This window comes from Lethenteron reissneri, chromosome 23 (genome assembly GCF_015708825.2).
Source record: "Lethenteron reissneri isolate LAM-NWPU_2019-01 chromosome 23, ASM1570882v1, whole genome shotgun sequence".
In the NCBI taxonomy this organism is placed as follows: Eukaryota; Metazoa; Chordata; class Hyperoartia; order Petromyzontiformes; family Petromyzontidae; genus Lethenteron; species Lethenteron reissneri.
Window position 1 is genome coordinate 19,914,884 of NC_083801.1, and position 15,642 is coordinate 19,930,525.

The 15,642-nt window shown below is 47.6% G+C and overlaps 1 protein-coding gene across 2 annotated transcripts in view; it reads left to right on the forward strand.

Moving 5' to 3' along the window:
• The window catches only part of LOC133346169 (SH3 and cysteine-rich domain-containing protein-like), a 40,622-nt gene that overhangs the window by 15,215 nt on the left and 9,765 nt on the right, over positions 1 to 15,642 (forward strand). Inside the window, exons 4-11 of one of the 2 annotated variants that reach the window (XM_061557634.1) lie at positions 841 to 922; positions 3,205 to 3,273; positions 6,956 to 7,077; positions 8,664 to 8,862; positions 10,070 to 10,140; positions 12,644 to 12,747; positions 14,253 to 14,304; positions 15,484 to 15,621. In XM_061557634.1, the coding sequence (XP_061413618.1) occupies positions 841 to 922; positions 3,205 to 3,273; positions 6,956 to 7,077; positions 8,664 to 8,862; positions 10,070 to 10,140; positions 12,644 to 12,747; positions 14,253 to 14,304; positions 15,484 to 15,621 (837 nt within the window). The remainder of the gene's footprint in view (positions 1 to 840; positions 923 to 3,204; positions 3,274 to 6,955; positions 7,078 to 8,663; positions 8,863 to 10,069; positions 10,141 to 12,643; positions 12,748 to 14,252; positions 14,305 to 15,483; positions 15,622 to 15,642) is intronic. The other variant, XM_061557635.1, reaches the window with a different exon arrangement.

Here is a 15,642-nt window from a genome sequence, read left to right on the forward strand (position 1 = left end):
ATGCTGCTGAGCCACGGAAAACCACCCTAATGGCACGAAGCCACAGAGAACGATCCGATTGTTATACCGAATCGCAGAGATTAACGACCCTATATTATAATTGGTTTTTTACCCTTCTATCTGGCAACTAAACTGACACCTTTTTACAAGGAGTCATGTTTGCATAGACCACAATACCTGCAGCCATAATGCAAACAAAAAACATAACTCTGATAATATATGCACTGTCCTTGAAGTTGATTAGTCCACACCAGAGACAGCTTTCCTTAGAGCCTAGTCTCACATGGGTTGGACCAGATGACGCCAAAAGGCGCACAAATCAAAGACAATGCACCATTAGAGTATGAGAGCTCGGGGTAAGCATTTACACCATTGGAACCTCATTTACCTAGTAAAAAATATGATAATTGTTTTTTTACCCTTCTATCTGGTAACAAAACTGACACCTTTTTACAAGGAGTCATGTTTGCATAGACCACAATACCTGCAGCCATAATGCAAACAAAAAACATAACTCTGATAATATATGCACTGTCCTTGAAGTTGATTGGTCCACACCCGAGACAGCTTTCCTTAGAGGTGTCAGTTTTGTTGCCAGATAGAAGGGTAAAAAAAACAATTATCATATTTTTAACAGGCAAATGAGGTTCCAATGGTGTAGACCCTATGTTACTCTGCTCGGTAGCAACGCGCCACCACAGGTTCCTCCCAAGCTGAGGAGCAGTCCTCCCTGCACAATGCCACCCGGGGAAAGCGGAACGAGGTTCCCACTGGGCAGAGGAGCGCGCGGTGCGTTCGTGCTGCTAACGGCGTTTTCTGTGAACGGCCGTTCGCTTTCAGCCGAAGGGATTCCGCCGTCACTACAGCTCCCCGCTGCTCATCAACGAGCAGTTCTCCTGCATCATGGAGGTCATCCCGCTCGGTAAGCCCAGCCTCTGCCCTCCGCTCTGACTTTCGCTCTTTCCCCGCCACTTTGCCACCCGTTAGCACTGGGTTTCATCTATTTCTCACGCTTGTATTGTTTTGTTTTCCAGCATCCGTTAAGGGAACATTCGCACGCTGCGCGCACAAACACGGATGCCCGTTTAGCCTTGTGTGTGGTCGGGACAAGTGGCTGTTATTAAGGCCAAGCATGGTCTGACCGCTAGCCTGAGCCGCATCTCCACTGTTGAGATTCACACATTCAATGTATGACATGCTGAGTTGACCTAGGAGAGGGCCAGGCTAGCTTGATTCAAATGTACTTGATCAGAAATCAAATATGGCCCTAACTGGATTGTAGCACCGTGCAACATTCATTTTTCCCCCTACACACATAAACACACAGAGGCTGCCACGCACATATATCTGCTTACAACAATGTCAATCTTAACCTCCTGTTGCACAAACCTCATGTTTGAAGTCTTGTGATGTACAGGCCCCACATTTTATTTCCATGCAGCCACATGCTACGAATGTAAATGCCGATGGTCTGTAATTCTGCTTCCAACTGCTTTGCTTCACTATTATTCAGGGTCTACGATTTTTGGAGGGGGGGGGAGGGGCGGGGGAATGTGCTTTAAATTGCTCCTCGATTTTCTCATCCTGAGCTGTAAACTCGTTTTTTTCTCCTCGCCTTTATTGTCCGGTCCCTTTGGTTTACAGGACTGCGATGCTAATGGAAAAGGATCAAAGTTTATTCTTTAAAAAAGTGACATTTTACGGAGGCGGATGGATTTTTTGCAGTTTTCAAACGTACGGTGAACACTCGGGGATTAATCTGTTCTGTCAGGGCTCGCCTCGGTGGCATTCTGCCACATGGCGGGGATGTGGTTACGATTTTGGATGCACAGAGGTAATACCACAAGCTGTCATGTTGATGGCCGGTAGTTATTCGATTGATTATTGTGAAAAATCAACATGGTGGTTACTCCATCTTGATGTTTGCGTACATATTGGCATACTGTCTATTGGCAAAAAGATTAGCAAGCGTCTTAAGTCCCTCTAAGTCCTTTGCAATTTCCCTCTGATTAACAGATCTTGATCCAGTTGTCAATGCATGAGGACGGTACCCAATCTGTGCTTAGTGACTTTGCCAAATTTGAAAAATGACCCACAAAGTCATAAATTCAGAAAACACGCGGCAATCAACATCGCCTCCCCCGTAACTGCGGAAATTAGCAGGGCCCTCCTGAGAGAGAGTCTGGGTAAATTTATCATTCAATTTGAGGTTTTACTCAGAGAATATAAAATGGTTAAATCGTGATTTCAAGATTGTGTCTGGCGCTGCCGAAACAAGAAAACACAGAGACAATTAAAAAACAAAAACACAAAATTGGCAGAAGCGAAACCATGCGCGGCTTGAGACTGGCAGTGCATTTGAGAAGTCGGGCCAAGGATAATTGGTGTGGCAATGCTGAGTAATTCACCAAAATCCGATTGCTGATTGCATGATATCTTCTCAATTTCAGCTGAGCTTCCCCCCCCCCACCACCATCATTTCTTAAAACCATCAGGCCAGCTCCAATGTCACTTATCAGTGAGAACCTGTGTTCATTTTCAGAAGTGTCACGACCAGCGCGTGCACACGTGAGTGTGCGAGGATGCAGCAATCGGCTGCGCGGAGTGGAGAGTGGCTTTGACTCGAGCGTCCTCAGGGAAACCCTTTCCTTGTTTGAGTCTGGCGTGTGAGCAAGGGGCGACGACCGGTCAGGTGGACGTGTGGTGGCTTTAAGCCAAGCCTGATTTAAGAGCCTCTGACGGTACTCCACAGTGATCCCTGAAAGCATCCATTTGACACGATTGGAATTGGCAAGTCTGTCTCCAAGTGCTCCTGACCCTCACGTGTTTCCTTCCTGCACGTTCCCCACCCCCATTTCAGATGAGCGGTTGAAGAAACATGATCCAAACACATCACACGTATCGCATTAGTGCGTGTTGGGCCACGGCGCAGCTACGCCACGTGTGCCGAGACCCAGAACGTCAACACAAGCACCTTTGTGTTGACGCACACACTTGAGACGCGGACGCGTGCCTGCGTTGCGTTGCGTGCGTGACAGTCTTGAACACTTCGCAAAGAGAGTGAGGCGTCACTGGAAGTCCCAAAGCTGTGCACGGGACAGGCCTGCGCGTTGCGTTAGCGCGTGTTTTTTTTCGCTTGCAGTAAAGGTCGTCTTGTTTCCCCCCTCGCTCCCGCGCACGCCGCTATGTGAACCCTGCCTCTAGAAGAAGACCGTAAGCGAAATGAGAAACCTTGTGTCTGCAGCTCGGCTAGGCGTGGGGACGGCCACTCAGGTGAACCCGCGCCGTCTTCCTCTCCCTCTCTCTCTCTACCGCATGCGTGGTGGCGGACCTTGGGGTGACTCAAAAGAGCAGGGGACGGACCTCAACGATCAGACAAACACCGGGCCGGTGGAACTCATTTGGGGGGGGGGGACTGGAAGATTGATTGGACACTCGACCAAGGGTGGGACCAAGCGTGAAACTCGCAAATCTATTTCACCCCCCCCCCCCCCCCCGTATGTGTCCGTTTGTTGACCCGCATAAATTAAGCAACGGGACAAAGGAGCCACTTTCTGGCTTGAAGCTCAAGTTGCAGGTCTCCACTGAGGTGTAGCAATGGCTTGCAACGTTTTAAGTCTCCGTGCTGTCTTGCGCTGTGTTTACACATTTTGGAATAATGGAAAGTAAAAACTAAAAAAAGCGGTGACGTAAAGTTTTTCTACAGCTGCTGGCACAGTTTCACCTCTGAGTTTATAAAACCTTGCAAGGTGGCATTGTTCACACTGCTATCCATGCCATTTTTTTCTTTCGCCAGCACTAACAGAACAACACCGAGTGCTTTTGGTGTCATCACTGAAACCAAAACTCATTTTGATCCACTCAAGTTGCCTGCAACCCCCGGTTTTTCGTTATCTCATTGTGTCCTGGAAAACAGTTTCAAGCCATAGATACTGAAAGAGTGGTGTCCGGTATCCAGAGGCTTTAATGCACCTCTCTCCCGTGGCATACGCACAAACCCATACGGTAGCAGGGTGCCCATCCGTGGTCTTGCCACAAAACCCGCCGCGCCTGCTGATGTGCTTCCTCAATGAGGCACACAGAGTGCAAGTCGCTGAGAGGCATTTCCTGGCTTTTCTCACCGCAAAGTCCGCGACCGCGCAGCAATGCCAGCCGGCCACCGCTGACGGCAATGGGGATCGAGTGCTCTGTTTCCAGTCTTGCCTCGTTTAAAACAATAAACTCGGTTTCGCCGACGCACTGCTCCAGAGTGTACGCACCATCGCAATGCCCACGTGTTTAACATCGTCTGTGCACCGTCGTACGAATGCGGAAACGTTCAAATATTGTGTGCCAGAGAGAGAGAGAGCGTTCTATGCGTTTTTGTTAGTTACATTTTTTGTGGAGAGGTCTTGTGGCTGCTTGCAGAGACGGCACGTAGCCGCCGGTCAAAGGGGGTTGTGGTGGCGGCATTCTGATTGTTTACGTTTAGCTGCAAAGCTGGTGATTGCATGAGAAAGTATTTGAAAGAGCTGCCTGTTAAGTGGTTGCTTCAAGTAAAGCGTGCGACCCTATTAAAGGTGCCCATTAGATATGAAATTCGGTCCTTGTCACAGAGGAGTTGAAAGTGATGCTGCATGCTATCATCACTACCATCACCGCCACCACCACCATGTCATCATCAAGTATCACTACCGCCATGGCCACCACCACCACTATCATTACTAATCATCACCACCACCACCATTATCGCCAACCAGTATCACAGCAGGCACATTCTGTTTCGCCTTGCACACGGAATATGTGCGAAGATGCGGACTGAATTCCGTCCATTTGCGATGGCGAACATTCGAGTCTGCAGAAAGTTCCAGATGACACAGCACCGTGTTTGTAATCGATGTCACTACGAATTTGAGAAGTAAATTGTGATTTATAATAATCGTGACATGTTAAAAAAAACATTCTGCTATATATAAATAAAAATGTATTCTCCGCGTGTGAGCACGTGCGTGCAAGTATGCAAATAAAGCACTTGTGAATCCAACGCCGCTCGAATCATCCACAAGTGGGTGCCAAAATATGCACGCGTGGTCTAAATCCGTTTCCGTATAGGCATAAAAAATAATTGGGAGTGTGATGGAGAGCGACTCCACGCCATTGTTGCGTCATGGGAAAAGGCAGCTATCCCGTCTGCTGCTCCATTTGCTCCACGCCAGGGCTGATCATAATGCCACCGTCTGCCACGGAGGATCACACGTGCCAATTACTGTTGTTCTTGTTCTCCCCAAAGTCCAGCAGTAGCTGTGTTGTCACCTGTGTACCTTTGCCATGCCACGCAGCACAATTGGTGTTCTCTGACGAGACGGGGGTCTCGTGATTCGATGTTGGTGGTCTGCAGTGCTGCCTCTCTCACGGTGGCCCATCCCACACTGTGGCCTCTCTTCATTTCGGCTGGGTATGGTGGCGCCTCTGTCTATGATCCAGTGCTCTGGATTTGGCGGGTTAGTAGATGAACCGGAGATCAATTATGTCCTCGAGGTAGTAACACACACACGCGAGGCGATGAGATGGCCTACAACAAGGGGGCTGCGACTCTTTGTACAGACTGTTGGAGTTCGTCATCGTCATCACCATTACCATCGTCATCATCACAATAATGCTAAATACCGTGTTTTGTCATGTAAGGTAAGAACACTACCTGCGTTGCTGACCACGGAGGTTCACTACCCAGGGAATAAAAGCAATCATTCGTCGTTGAAAATTTTGAATTTCGCCCTGATTGATGATTTGAACACGTTGGCAGCGGCGTTAACGGACAGTGCTCTGCTTTTCACAGCAGACTATTTGCTTCAATAGCATCCCCAGTGTGACTGAGCTGGGTTGCAATTTGATTAATTGATACCATCGCTATTTTATACGGTAGTGGACAAGCATGCTGAGCTAAACACGAGCCTACCACTTGGTATAAAGCCTGACAAGTTTACGAAGCTCGTACTGCGTTCGATAAACAAAATCCACCTTCGCTTCCGTAGAGTGTATCCAGCGAACGGTGATCATGCACACGGTGCCGGAACGCCGTGGAAACGTGGAGCCAAAGCGTGCCTTTAAACAAGGTTTCAAGGAGTTCCTCGTTTTAGGCCACTTTCCCTGGAAGGTAGATTTACGGTGCCACCTCTGACAATCACAAAACAATAATGCGCCCTATATTTCGATATCCGTTTGGTTCATATTTCCTCGACACGTGTTAGCAGGAAACGCAAATTAACAATATTACACGACTTATTCTGACGTGCCAGATCAAATTACATGAGTATCTAATACATTATGCATATTAAGCCTCATTACCCATGTTATACTTACATTTCACCATAAAAGACACTTCATTAAAATCTAATAACATAATCAGCACCGTCAGGCATGTCTCCTTTGCTCCGAGACATCAAACCTATCTTTGTACACAGAAGTGGTCTAAAGCTGGGCTCCTCGTCACCGGCAACTGAGTTTACATGCCACGGAATCGCGAACGCCGTCTCTGTCTTCCCACTGCTCGAAGGCAGCGCGTTGATGCAGACAGCCTCATCCGCTGTTGGTCAGCCAACTCGCACGGCACGGCTCCTTTTGGCCGGCACACGCTGGCACAGGGCATGGTGCACAAACCCCACTAAACCGCGATGAGAACGAGTTGATTTACATTAACGTGTGTCGACCCGCCAATGCTCTGATTGGAAACAGTCACAAGATCCTCAGTCAGAGCCAGGGAAGGGGTTTGGGGGAGCGTTGCTGTGTGGGGTCCCTTCCAGCCCCCACGTGGGCGCACGTACACACGAGTTGCACGTGCGTGTTTGCGTGTGTGTGTGTGTGCGTCTACCCCGTTCCCCTGGGACTCTCTCTCTCTTTCTCTCTCCCAACCCAACCTCCGATCGGCCCTTGATGCCACCCTCCCCCTCCTCCTCCCCCGCTTCCTCCAATCACGCAGGATGCGGGAAGAAAGTGGACCCGGTCTACGAGACTCTGCGATTCGGCACGTCGCTGGCGCAGCGCGTGAAAGGGCGTGGATGCGAGGGTGAGCCTGGGCCGTGCCGACACAGCAGTAGCATGGTACGCAACGCCACCGGCCGGCAGCGGAGGAAGAAGAATAACCCAAAAATGTCACCCTCTTCCTTCGAATGTAAACACCCACGTTAATATGTACGCGCGTACGTTGGACTTGTTTCGCACCGTGCGTAGCCAACCGCGCTAATCGGAGGTGCGGGGGGGGCGGTCGAAGGACCACAAGACTAAGCGCCCAACAAAAACGTGTCAACGTCGAAGTTGACGAGTAGAGTCCAGCGGGACGGCGTGTCGAGTCGCCTCGTGGTGAATATCCGATATGCTGCCAGGAATCATTGAAGCGGGCAAGTGGCCCGTGGTTTGAGATCGGTGGCCACGGTCGCGCTGTGAGCTATTCTTAATATTCCACTGCTGTCAGAGACCCAGTGCCGCATTATACTAGTAGCAAAAGTAGCATATGCTACGGGCCCCGCACTATCAAGGGCCCCGCGCTAAATGCTTTCAAGCTATTAATTCCGGTTCAGTGATTCTGCACTTGCTCTATTACTATAGTACTATACTGCATTCAACTTTTATGAACGACTGGGTGTTTAACGTTAGCGATGTGTCGAATTATCTGGCTGTATAGCAAATGAAAAAATACAATTACTTTACTATGCAAGTAAAAAATGTATGTGTTTTAATATTTACGTGTTTTTTATTTTTATTTAGGGCCCCTTTATAGCTACAGGCCCCGCACGAGCTTAACCCGGCACTGCAGATATAGCTGCATCTGCCGTACGATTATTTGGTGCAATTCAGTACAGACCATTGTGGGGTAAATAGAAATTAGAAGGTTAATTATGTGGGGTCAGTAATTGACCCTTTATACCAGGGATTCTCAAACCACTGTCATTGCAACCCACCGTGGTGTAGGTTTTCGCGTTTACCATTCACCGGGGGTTATGCGACGTGCAATACATTTTGTGTGCCTCTCCGGCGGATCGCGATGAGTGGAGTTGCCGGCTGCTAGATCCACTGCCCTGCAATCGAGTGCACATCATGACGAGGATCCGCAATTGTTTTGTGCGCTTGCAACTGTGGGTGTGGAACGTAATGCTTGTCTTCCCACTGCTTGTGCTGGCACCTGGCTGTACACGCTTTAACTTTTCACGCCCCCCTTCCCTTCGCTATGAAAATGTAGTTGGGTTTTTTTTTCATTTGCACTCGCAGCCCTGCGTCTCAGTAGCCAAGTTGATGTTTTTTATCGTCTATTGTTAACCGAACAAAACAATCTCATCGACTTCACGGGTTCTGCCGGACGAGTGAAGCTATTTAAGAGCCTGCTGTATTATGTCATCAATGTAAATTTAGTCTGCAGTGGGTACATTGTGAGCTTCCCCAGCTGTATTTGTCACATTGGGTTGGAGGTGTTGGTTTAGATTCAGCGATGTGTGGTGGTAATGTACACCAGCAATCCAGAACTTCGGAGGTTAAGGGTCGGTGGATCAAATAGTTTTTTTTTTGGATGACAAATTGGACGACGTTGGATGGTGGTGATTGTGACATCAGTGTGACGGTGGAGGTTGAGTTTTACACGCGTGAGTTTTGAACGACTGCCCCGTGTTACATCTCGTCACCCCGGTCGCCTGTAGGACGCCGATCTCATGGATGTGCCAGAAGAGATGGACATGGGAGGAGGAATGCCGGGCGTCCAGCAAGGCACCCAGCCATCTTTTCAGCAAGCCACCCAGCCAGCCGCCCAGCAAACCACTCAGCCAGCCACGAACCCAGATGCTCATTTAGAGGGCCCGCCGGGGACTCAGCCAGCCACCAAGGCAGACAGCCAGCCAGGTACAGGTGTGCGTGTACGCTATGGAACCAAGTCACTCGCACTCATGCTCAAACAAAGACAAAGATCCCCCCCCCCCCATATAAGGTACACAGGCTGTTGGGGCAAGTGCTGTTAACCAGCACCTACAAAGGCCAATACGGTACGCAAGGGGGTGATGTGACTTTGACCATGCCCGGCTATCTTTGTCTCCCCAGTGGTGATGTTTACACACCCTACCGGGTGCTAATTTGAGTCTGAGTCGACCTAGGGGGCGCCCAGAACTGATTCAGATATCTGTTGCTTATGTTGGCCATGAGTGGGAATCGCTTGCCAGGTTTGTAGCGGCAAAGCGCTAACCAGCACCCTGCCGCTCCCCACATACTCAAAACAAAGACAAAGATCCCCCGTGTAGCCTTCAGCAGACTGTTGGGGCAAGTGTTGTTAGCGAGTAGCACCTATGAAGGCCGAAAAGGTACGCGAGGGGGTGGGTGGCCAGCACCACACACACACACACACGTGAGAGCTAGCAAAGTGGGCACGGTACATTCAGGAATGGGTAGATGAGCAACACTCCAATATATAAACTTGAATTTTCTCTGCTCCAGCAAGCTGCCCCAGCAAACCCACCTCTCTCTCTGCCCCTCCTCTCTATTTAAGGCCTCGACAGAGAGGAATTGGATCTCTGTGTGTCTATGTTGTGTGTCTCTCTCTGTGTGTCTCTGTGGTGTCTCTCTCTGCTTGTGTGTCTGTCTGTGTGTCTCTATGTTGTCTCTCTCTGTGTTGTCTCTCTCTGTGTCTCTGTGTGAGTCTCTCTCTGTCTGTCTGTGTGTCTCTGTGTCTGTGTTTTGTCTCTCAAATTTAGTTCTACCTGATGACGGTTGCTTGTGTTGCAATCGAAACGTCGTCCTCTATTATTTAACTCATTTTCTTTCTACGTGACTTTAGCGAAACAACCAAAGGGTAACTCCTAGATATGTTTGTCCGATTGATGCTCAAGCACCGGGGCGCAGAAGAGTGTGATGTGGGGAAAAGGGGCTGGGTGAGTGAAGAACTTTAATGGGTGTTTGACTCGGACACTCGTTTATGGAAAGACATTTGCAGCTCTGCTGCGTCTTTATTTTATTATAATTGCGATTATAACATCATCATCATTATTGTTGTTGTTGTTGTTTAAAAACGGAGTGCGTCACAACTTGCTGTTGTTGTTGTTGTCTTTTTCCCCCACAGAGAAAATGTCTCCCGCTGGGACGGGCTCTGAGGACACGGGCGCTGGCGACAAGCCTAAGAAGCCGACTCCGGTGAGGCCGACAGAGCAGTACCATGGGGGGCACGGGGGGCAATGCCCCCCCCCCCCAAAACTGGACACCTTCGTTCATTTATTTTCAGTCGGTTACAGAAGAATCGCTCATCATGATGCCAATTGGTTCCTGCGGAACCGGCCGTTAAGTGATTTGGGCGTTAAGCGAGTCTGGGAAATACACACTGAAGGCTTAATTCGTTCCAATTGCATCGCAAGTTACCGTTTTTCACACGAAACAACGTACTTTATAATATGTAAACAATGGATATTAATACCAAAAGATGCTAACAACATTATAAACACATAATATAACAATATACATGGTTAATCGATGCATGAATTAATATTTTTACTGTGCCTACAACAGCCCGTCGTTAGCAGGGGAATCGTCGGTAAGCGAACACATTGGGCTCTATGGATGCCCTTCGTTGAGTAATTATATGTAATTAATCGTTAACATGGGTGGTCGATAAGAGGAGTTCTACTGTACAATTAAGGTAAAAAATAAATACATGCATTATATGCACCCGCGATTCCTAATGCCAGGAACAAAGCAAACCTCTGCCCCCCTCCCCCCCCCCAATATAGAAGTCAAACTGCGCCTCGGGCTGACACGACCGGGAGATTTCCTCTGCTTATAAGCGAGACGAAAGCCTCTTGAGACATGAGGAGAGAGAGATTTAGAGGACACGATGCGATAACAAAAATATTCCAGTGAGTACGACAAATTGCGTGCCTAATTTTATTTTTGCTTTTCGCTAAAGGGAATAGTGATAATATTAACGGGCTCGTTAGCGTTCTCTTTGTGCTTAGTAGACAATTACACTTCAGGCATGGCTAATTTGCGGTTATTTTTCACTCTACTTGTCAAAAACAATTGCATTGCAAAAGCGGAACGTTTTTAATCCGTGTAAATGACCTGACATTCACAAACTAAATCAAACAAGAAGGGCGTGGAAGTGCACGCTTGCGACTAGACTGAGGGAATTGAAAGAGGGACCACAGAGATTCGAGGACAACCACAACTGAGAGAGGTCACATCGACTGTGAGTAAAAGTGTGCACTCTTAGTTTTTTCGGTAAAGTCACGTAGGTAAAAAATGAAATAAAAATTAATAAAAATAAAATTATAATAAATCACGACGTTTCGGAGGCAACACAAGTCTCCATCATCAGGTGGGACCGTCACAGCCAGATTTGCTGTATCAAGTGAGGCAGGGTTTACAAAATGCAAGTTCTTATCCCTGCCTCACTTGATACAGCAAATCTGTCTGTGACGGACCCACCTGATGACGGAGACTTGTGTTGCCTCCGAAACGTCGTGATTTATTATTATTTTATTTTCATTAATTTTAATTTCATTTTTTACCTACGTGACTTTACCGAAAAAACTAAGAGTACGAATCGTTGCAGTCACGAAAGCTTCACATCTAGAAGTAAAAGCGCGCTTGGACACAACGCGTCACTGGAAGGTACAATTGCCTAACAACAGAATAGCAGCCAAAGGATCGAACGCACCTTGGTGGTTGGGGGGATGACGTTGACTGCAGAGATGGAGCGCTAAAATCAGCTCGTGTGCAGGAGCTAAATAGACCGTTGCATCGGGGCAACATGCTGGGTGGCGATGGCTTTGGGAGAACTCCATCCAACAGGAGATAGATCAAGGCTGTTACGACAGAAAAGGAGGCTGGGTGCCTGTCAGGAGCGGAGAGCCACGTCAGGGCCGCCGAGCTCAGATCTTTGACGACCTGAGTTCAAGTCCCAGGTCGCCACTCGGCATGCAGGAAGCTTGATCGTGTCGGCCAAGTAATTGATCTTTTCCGAAAACCCAATGATGGGAATATACACGTTTGAAAAATTCCATGCACTGGTAAACACAGCAGGGGGTGGTGCAGTGGTTAGCACGGCCGCGCAATGGACCCGGCAAGGTTAGTTCTCAGCCGTCAGTGGCATTTGATATCAGAGCCAGTCTTTCCTCCCCTCCGTCGCTAACCCCCACTTATCAGTGTGATGGGGTATGGTGAACAAAACATCCCCCCACGACTCACGTGGCTTGGAGAGGCCTTCATCCAAAGGTGGATTGAGAATGGCCTGAAATTGTTTATGAAATAAATATTTCCAATTATATTTATATATAATATATAAATACAGGGATACTTGCATCTAAAGCAGGCCCAAGATACACTGGGTTGATGAGCAATTGTCTGAGACCACAGAACATATCGCATTAACCTCCCCAACTGAGGTCTGTTTCGGGAGGCACTTCATTTCTCCACTTAGCATCATCTCAGGAAGCCACTGAGTGGATCAACATCCCAGACGTGCAATTGTAAGCTTTCACCCATAGTACGAAAGAAGAAGTTGGCTTGAAATGACCCAAAGTTGACTCGAGCCATAGAGCGGCTTTGCTGTCAACTCGAGAGTTACTTTGCTGTGGTCAGGGGACGACGTGGACTGCCGTTGTTGTTGTTGTTGTGTCCGTCTCCTTCGTTGTGCGCGCAGGTGCGGAGGGGTCAGCTGAAGCACATGGAGTCCATTCAGCAGATGTACCAGTACGTGGCACTGTCCCAGTACGTGCCGCAAGACAGCGGCGACCTAGCCATCCAGTACGTGCATCGCGATACCGCCCAGGATTTTATGATAGGCAACTTTTTGGGCAAGGGCCCTTCTTCATAGCAAGTAAATTGCCCGAAACCTCACCTGTTGCATATTGTTCTTGTAAGGCAGTCTTACTGGCGAATGTGTTGAGTTTTTCTGGGTTTGTGGTATGGTTGATTAATGACAACCTCTAAACTGGTAACCGTATTATCGACTCATGGTTCTAAACATCAGAATCCGGTAACTGTTTCATATGTGTGTATGTTGAACTTATGTCGCACCGTACGTAGCCAACCCTGATAATCGGAGGTGCAGGGGAAGGACAACAAAACTAAACACAAATATAATTTCTCAAGAAATGTTTTTTTCAATTTAGATTTGAAAGTGCATAGCTCCAGTGGCTTCCTAATATCGGAAGAAAAAGCGTTCCAGACGGCCGCAGAAACGCATCTGAAAACGCACAATGCAGTGACCGTCTTTGTTCGATGGCTAGCTAAAATCTGCCGCAAGGATTCATTGCAGTTTGCACAGGAAATTCTGTTAGTGAACCCACATTAAGGCTGATGTTATGTATGGGGATCGAATGTTGCCCCCTCGAGCGTGAATTTTCTCCGGGCGCTCCAGGTTCCTCTCACATTTAAATACCCATTAATTGTCCGATAACAATGTGACATGTTGAAAACTGCAGAACTTGGACAATTGTTGGCGCCAGCTAAGTGCGTAGCCTTCTTCCTCCCCTCTCAGTGGTTGCTCGCACAGCTGAGCCGCTCCCTCTCTTCAACGGCGAGTGAATGTTGCGCACGTTACAAGTTGAATTCATGATTGCGACGGTGACGCAGTGGTTGGCGTGCTGCGCTATAAAGCTCAACGAATGACGCGGTGTGCGGAGGTGTTCATCTAGCCCTGTCTGTGGCCACATCTACCAGTTAGACTCCCAGTCTCCAGCTGCTCGTATAATTGGGCACCTGTCAAGCCTGTGTTGTCCAATTGCTCTTGACAACACTGCAGAGGTGGGCACAGTTTGCTATTGGCTCACCGCAGCGCAGACTTGAAGGTTTCTCCTCCGTACGTACTCATAGTATTGCCAGCGATGTAGCCAATGGATCACATGCTGTGCACCTTACAGGCACAATTGTATAACCCTTGATTATAATAAGCATCTTGACTTAAGGCTTTCGTGACTGCAGGAATTCATATTCTTTGGGTCTTTCGGTAAAGCCACGTAGATAGAAAAATAATGTGTTGTGATCGAAACGTCGTGATAATTGTATTATTTTTCTATCTACTTGGCTTTACCGAAAGACCCAAAGAATATAATAAACATGACAGATGAGAAAAAGCATTTCCACAAATTACTCAATTTGTAAAACGCACAGCAACATCGGGCTCCACTGCAAACACGTATTCGGACCCCTTTAAACATACTTTTGAGACTCAAGTGTGAATTTCCTGGGTAAATAAATGTTAATCATTATTATTGACTACATGGAGATCTTTGTGTTCTATTTTCCAGGCCCGGAGACATCCTATCAATTGTTGACGATTCCAACGAAGAGTGGTGGAAGGTAAGTTTTTTGGTAAAATATTTTCAATAAATGTTTTATCATAACAGCAGCAGCAGCTAAAAAAAAGAAATCAGAAACGAGTTTAAATATTTAATTCAGCCGATGTATTTGTGCATTGCGGCATGCCTACTATTATTAGCACCAGCACACGTAGTAGATGGAATCACATGCCGGGCACGTACAGGCAGGCACAATTGTATAAAGCTTGATTATGAAAATGAGCACTCACATGTTGATCGCAGTCAGTGAAAAAGATTCAGAGGAGTATGTGTGTGTGTGATGCGTGTGTGCGTGCATGTCGGATTGTATCAGTATTGACTATATGACCATATTGATGTGTAAACATCAATTCTTGTCGGTAAAGGACATCTTTCTCTATTTTAAACTCTTATGTGAAATATCACATTGACTGATCTACATCTGCGAAATATTGCATTGCTTTTTATTGGATGTACTGAGTATCCCTTTGGCTCAGAGAGATAATCCAAGGCACTCTTATCATGGAGTATATTTGTAAACAAAGACATAAAACAACGTGCTGTTATTGAATGTTATAAACTAATTCCATCGGTGGTATCATATTTATTTATCATTTATTTTATCACAATGCAACAGTTTCAGTTGTACATTTCACAATTTCAGGTTTTTATTTTAACACACTTGAACAACAGTGAGCCTTGTCTACATATATTAATATACATATAAAGATATATGTAAATGGTAATGATGAAGATAATATCTCAACACAAGTCTTTTCTGGAAATTAGGTTATAGAATGGAATCTCTTCTTTTCTGCCATAATTTTTTTCAAGTTGTTTTTTCGGCATGATGTGAGGATTCGGAATTCAGGATCTCAGCGGTGATGGCTCATTGCTCAGACCCCTGAGCCAACCCAAGCCACCTCAAGTCTTTTTTTTCATTCGTGGTAAATGTAACAGTCACCGGTGGCTGCCGGGGTCACGGTGCACACAAATTAAAAAAAAACATCGATTCCTACACGGGTGACTCGAAGCACGCATCACGAGCCTCAGAATCGATATCACCTTGATCAATTGACGCAATCGTGAACATCTCCTCTGCCGGTTATCGTCCGCCCGTCTTCATGCCGCACCTCGACCGATCGCTCTGCGCCCTCCCACCCCCCCTCTCTCTACCCTGCGTTGTCGCTGTGAACCCCAGGGCCGGATCGATGACCGCGTCGGCTTCTTCCCTGCCAACTTCGTGCAGCGGGTGCGGCCGGGCGAGCGCGTGTTCCGTTGCGTGCGCGCGTGCGCGGGCACCCGCGAGCACGGCCACCTGGCGCTCAACCTCGAGCAGGTAGCGCTCGCACGGGCAGAG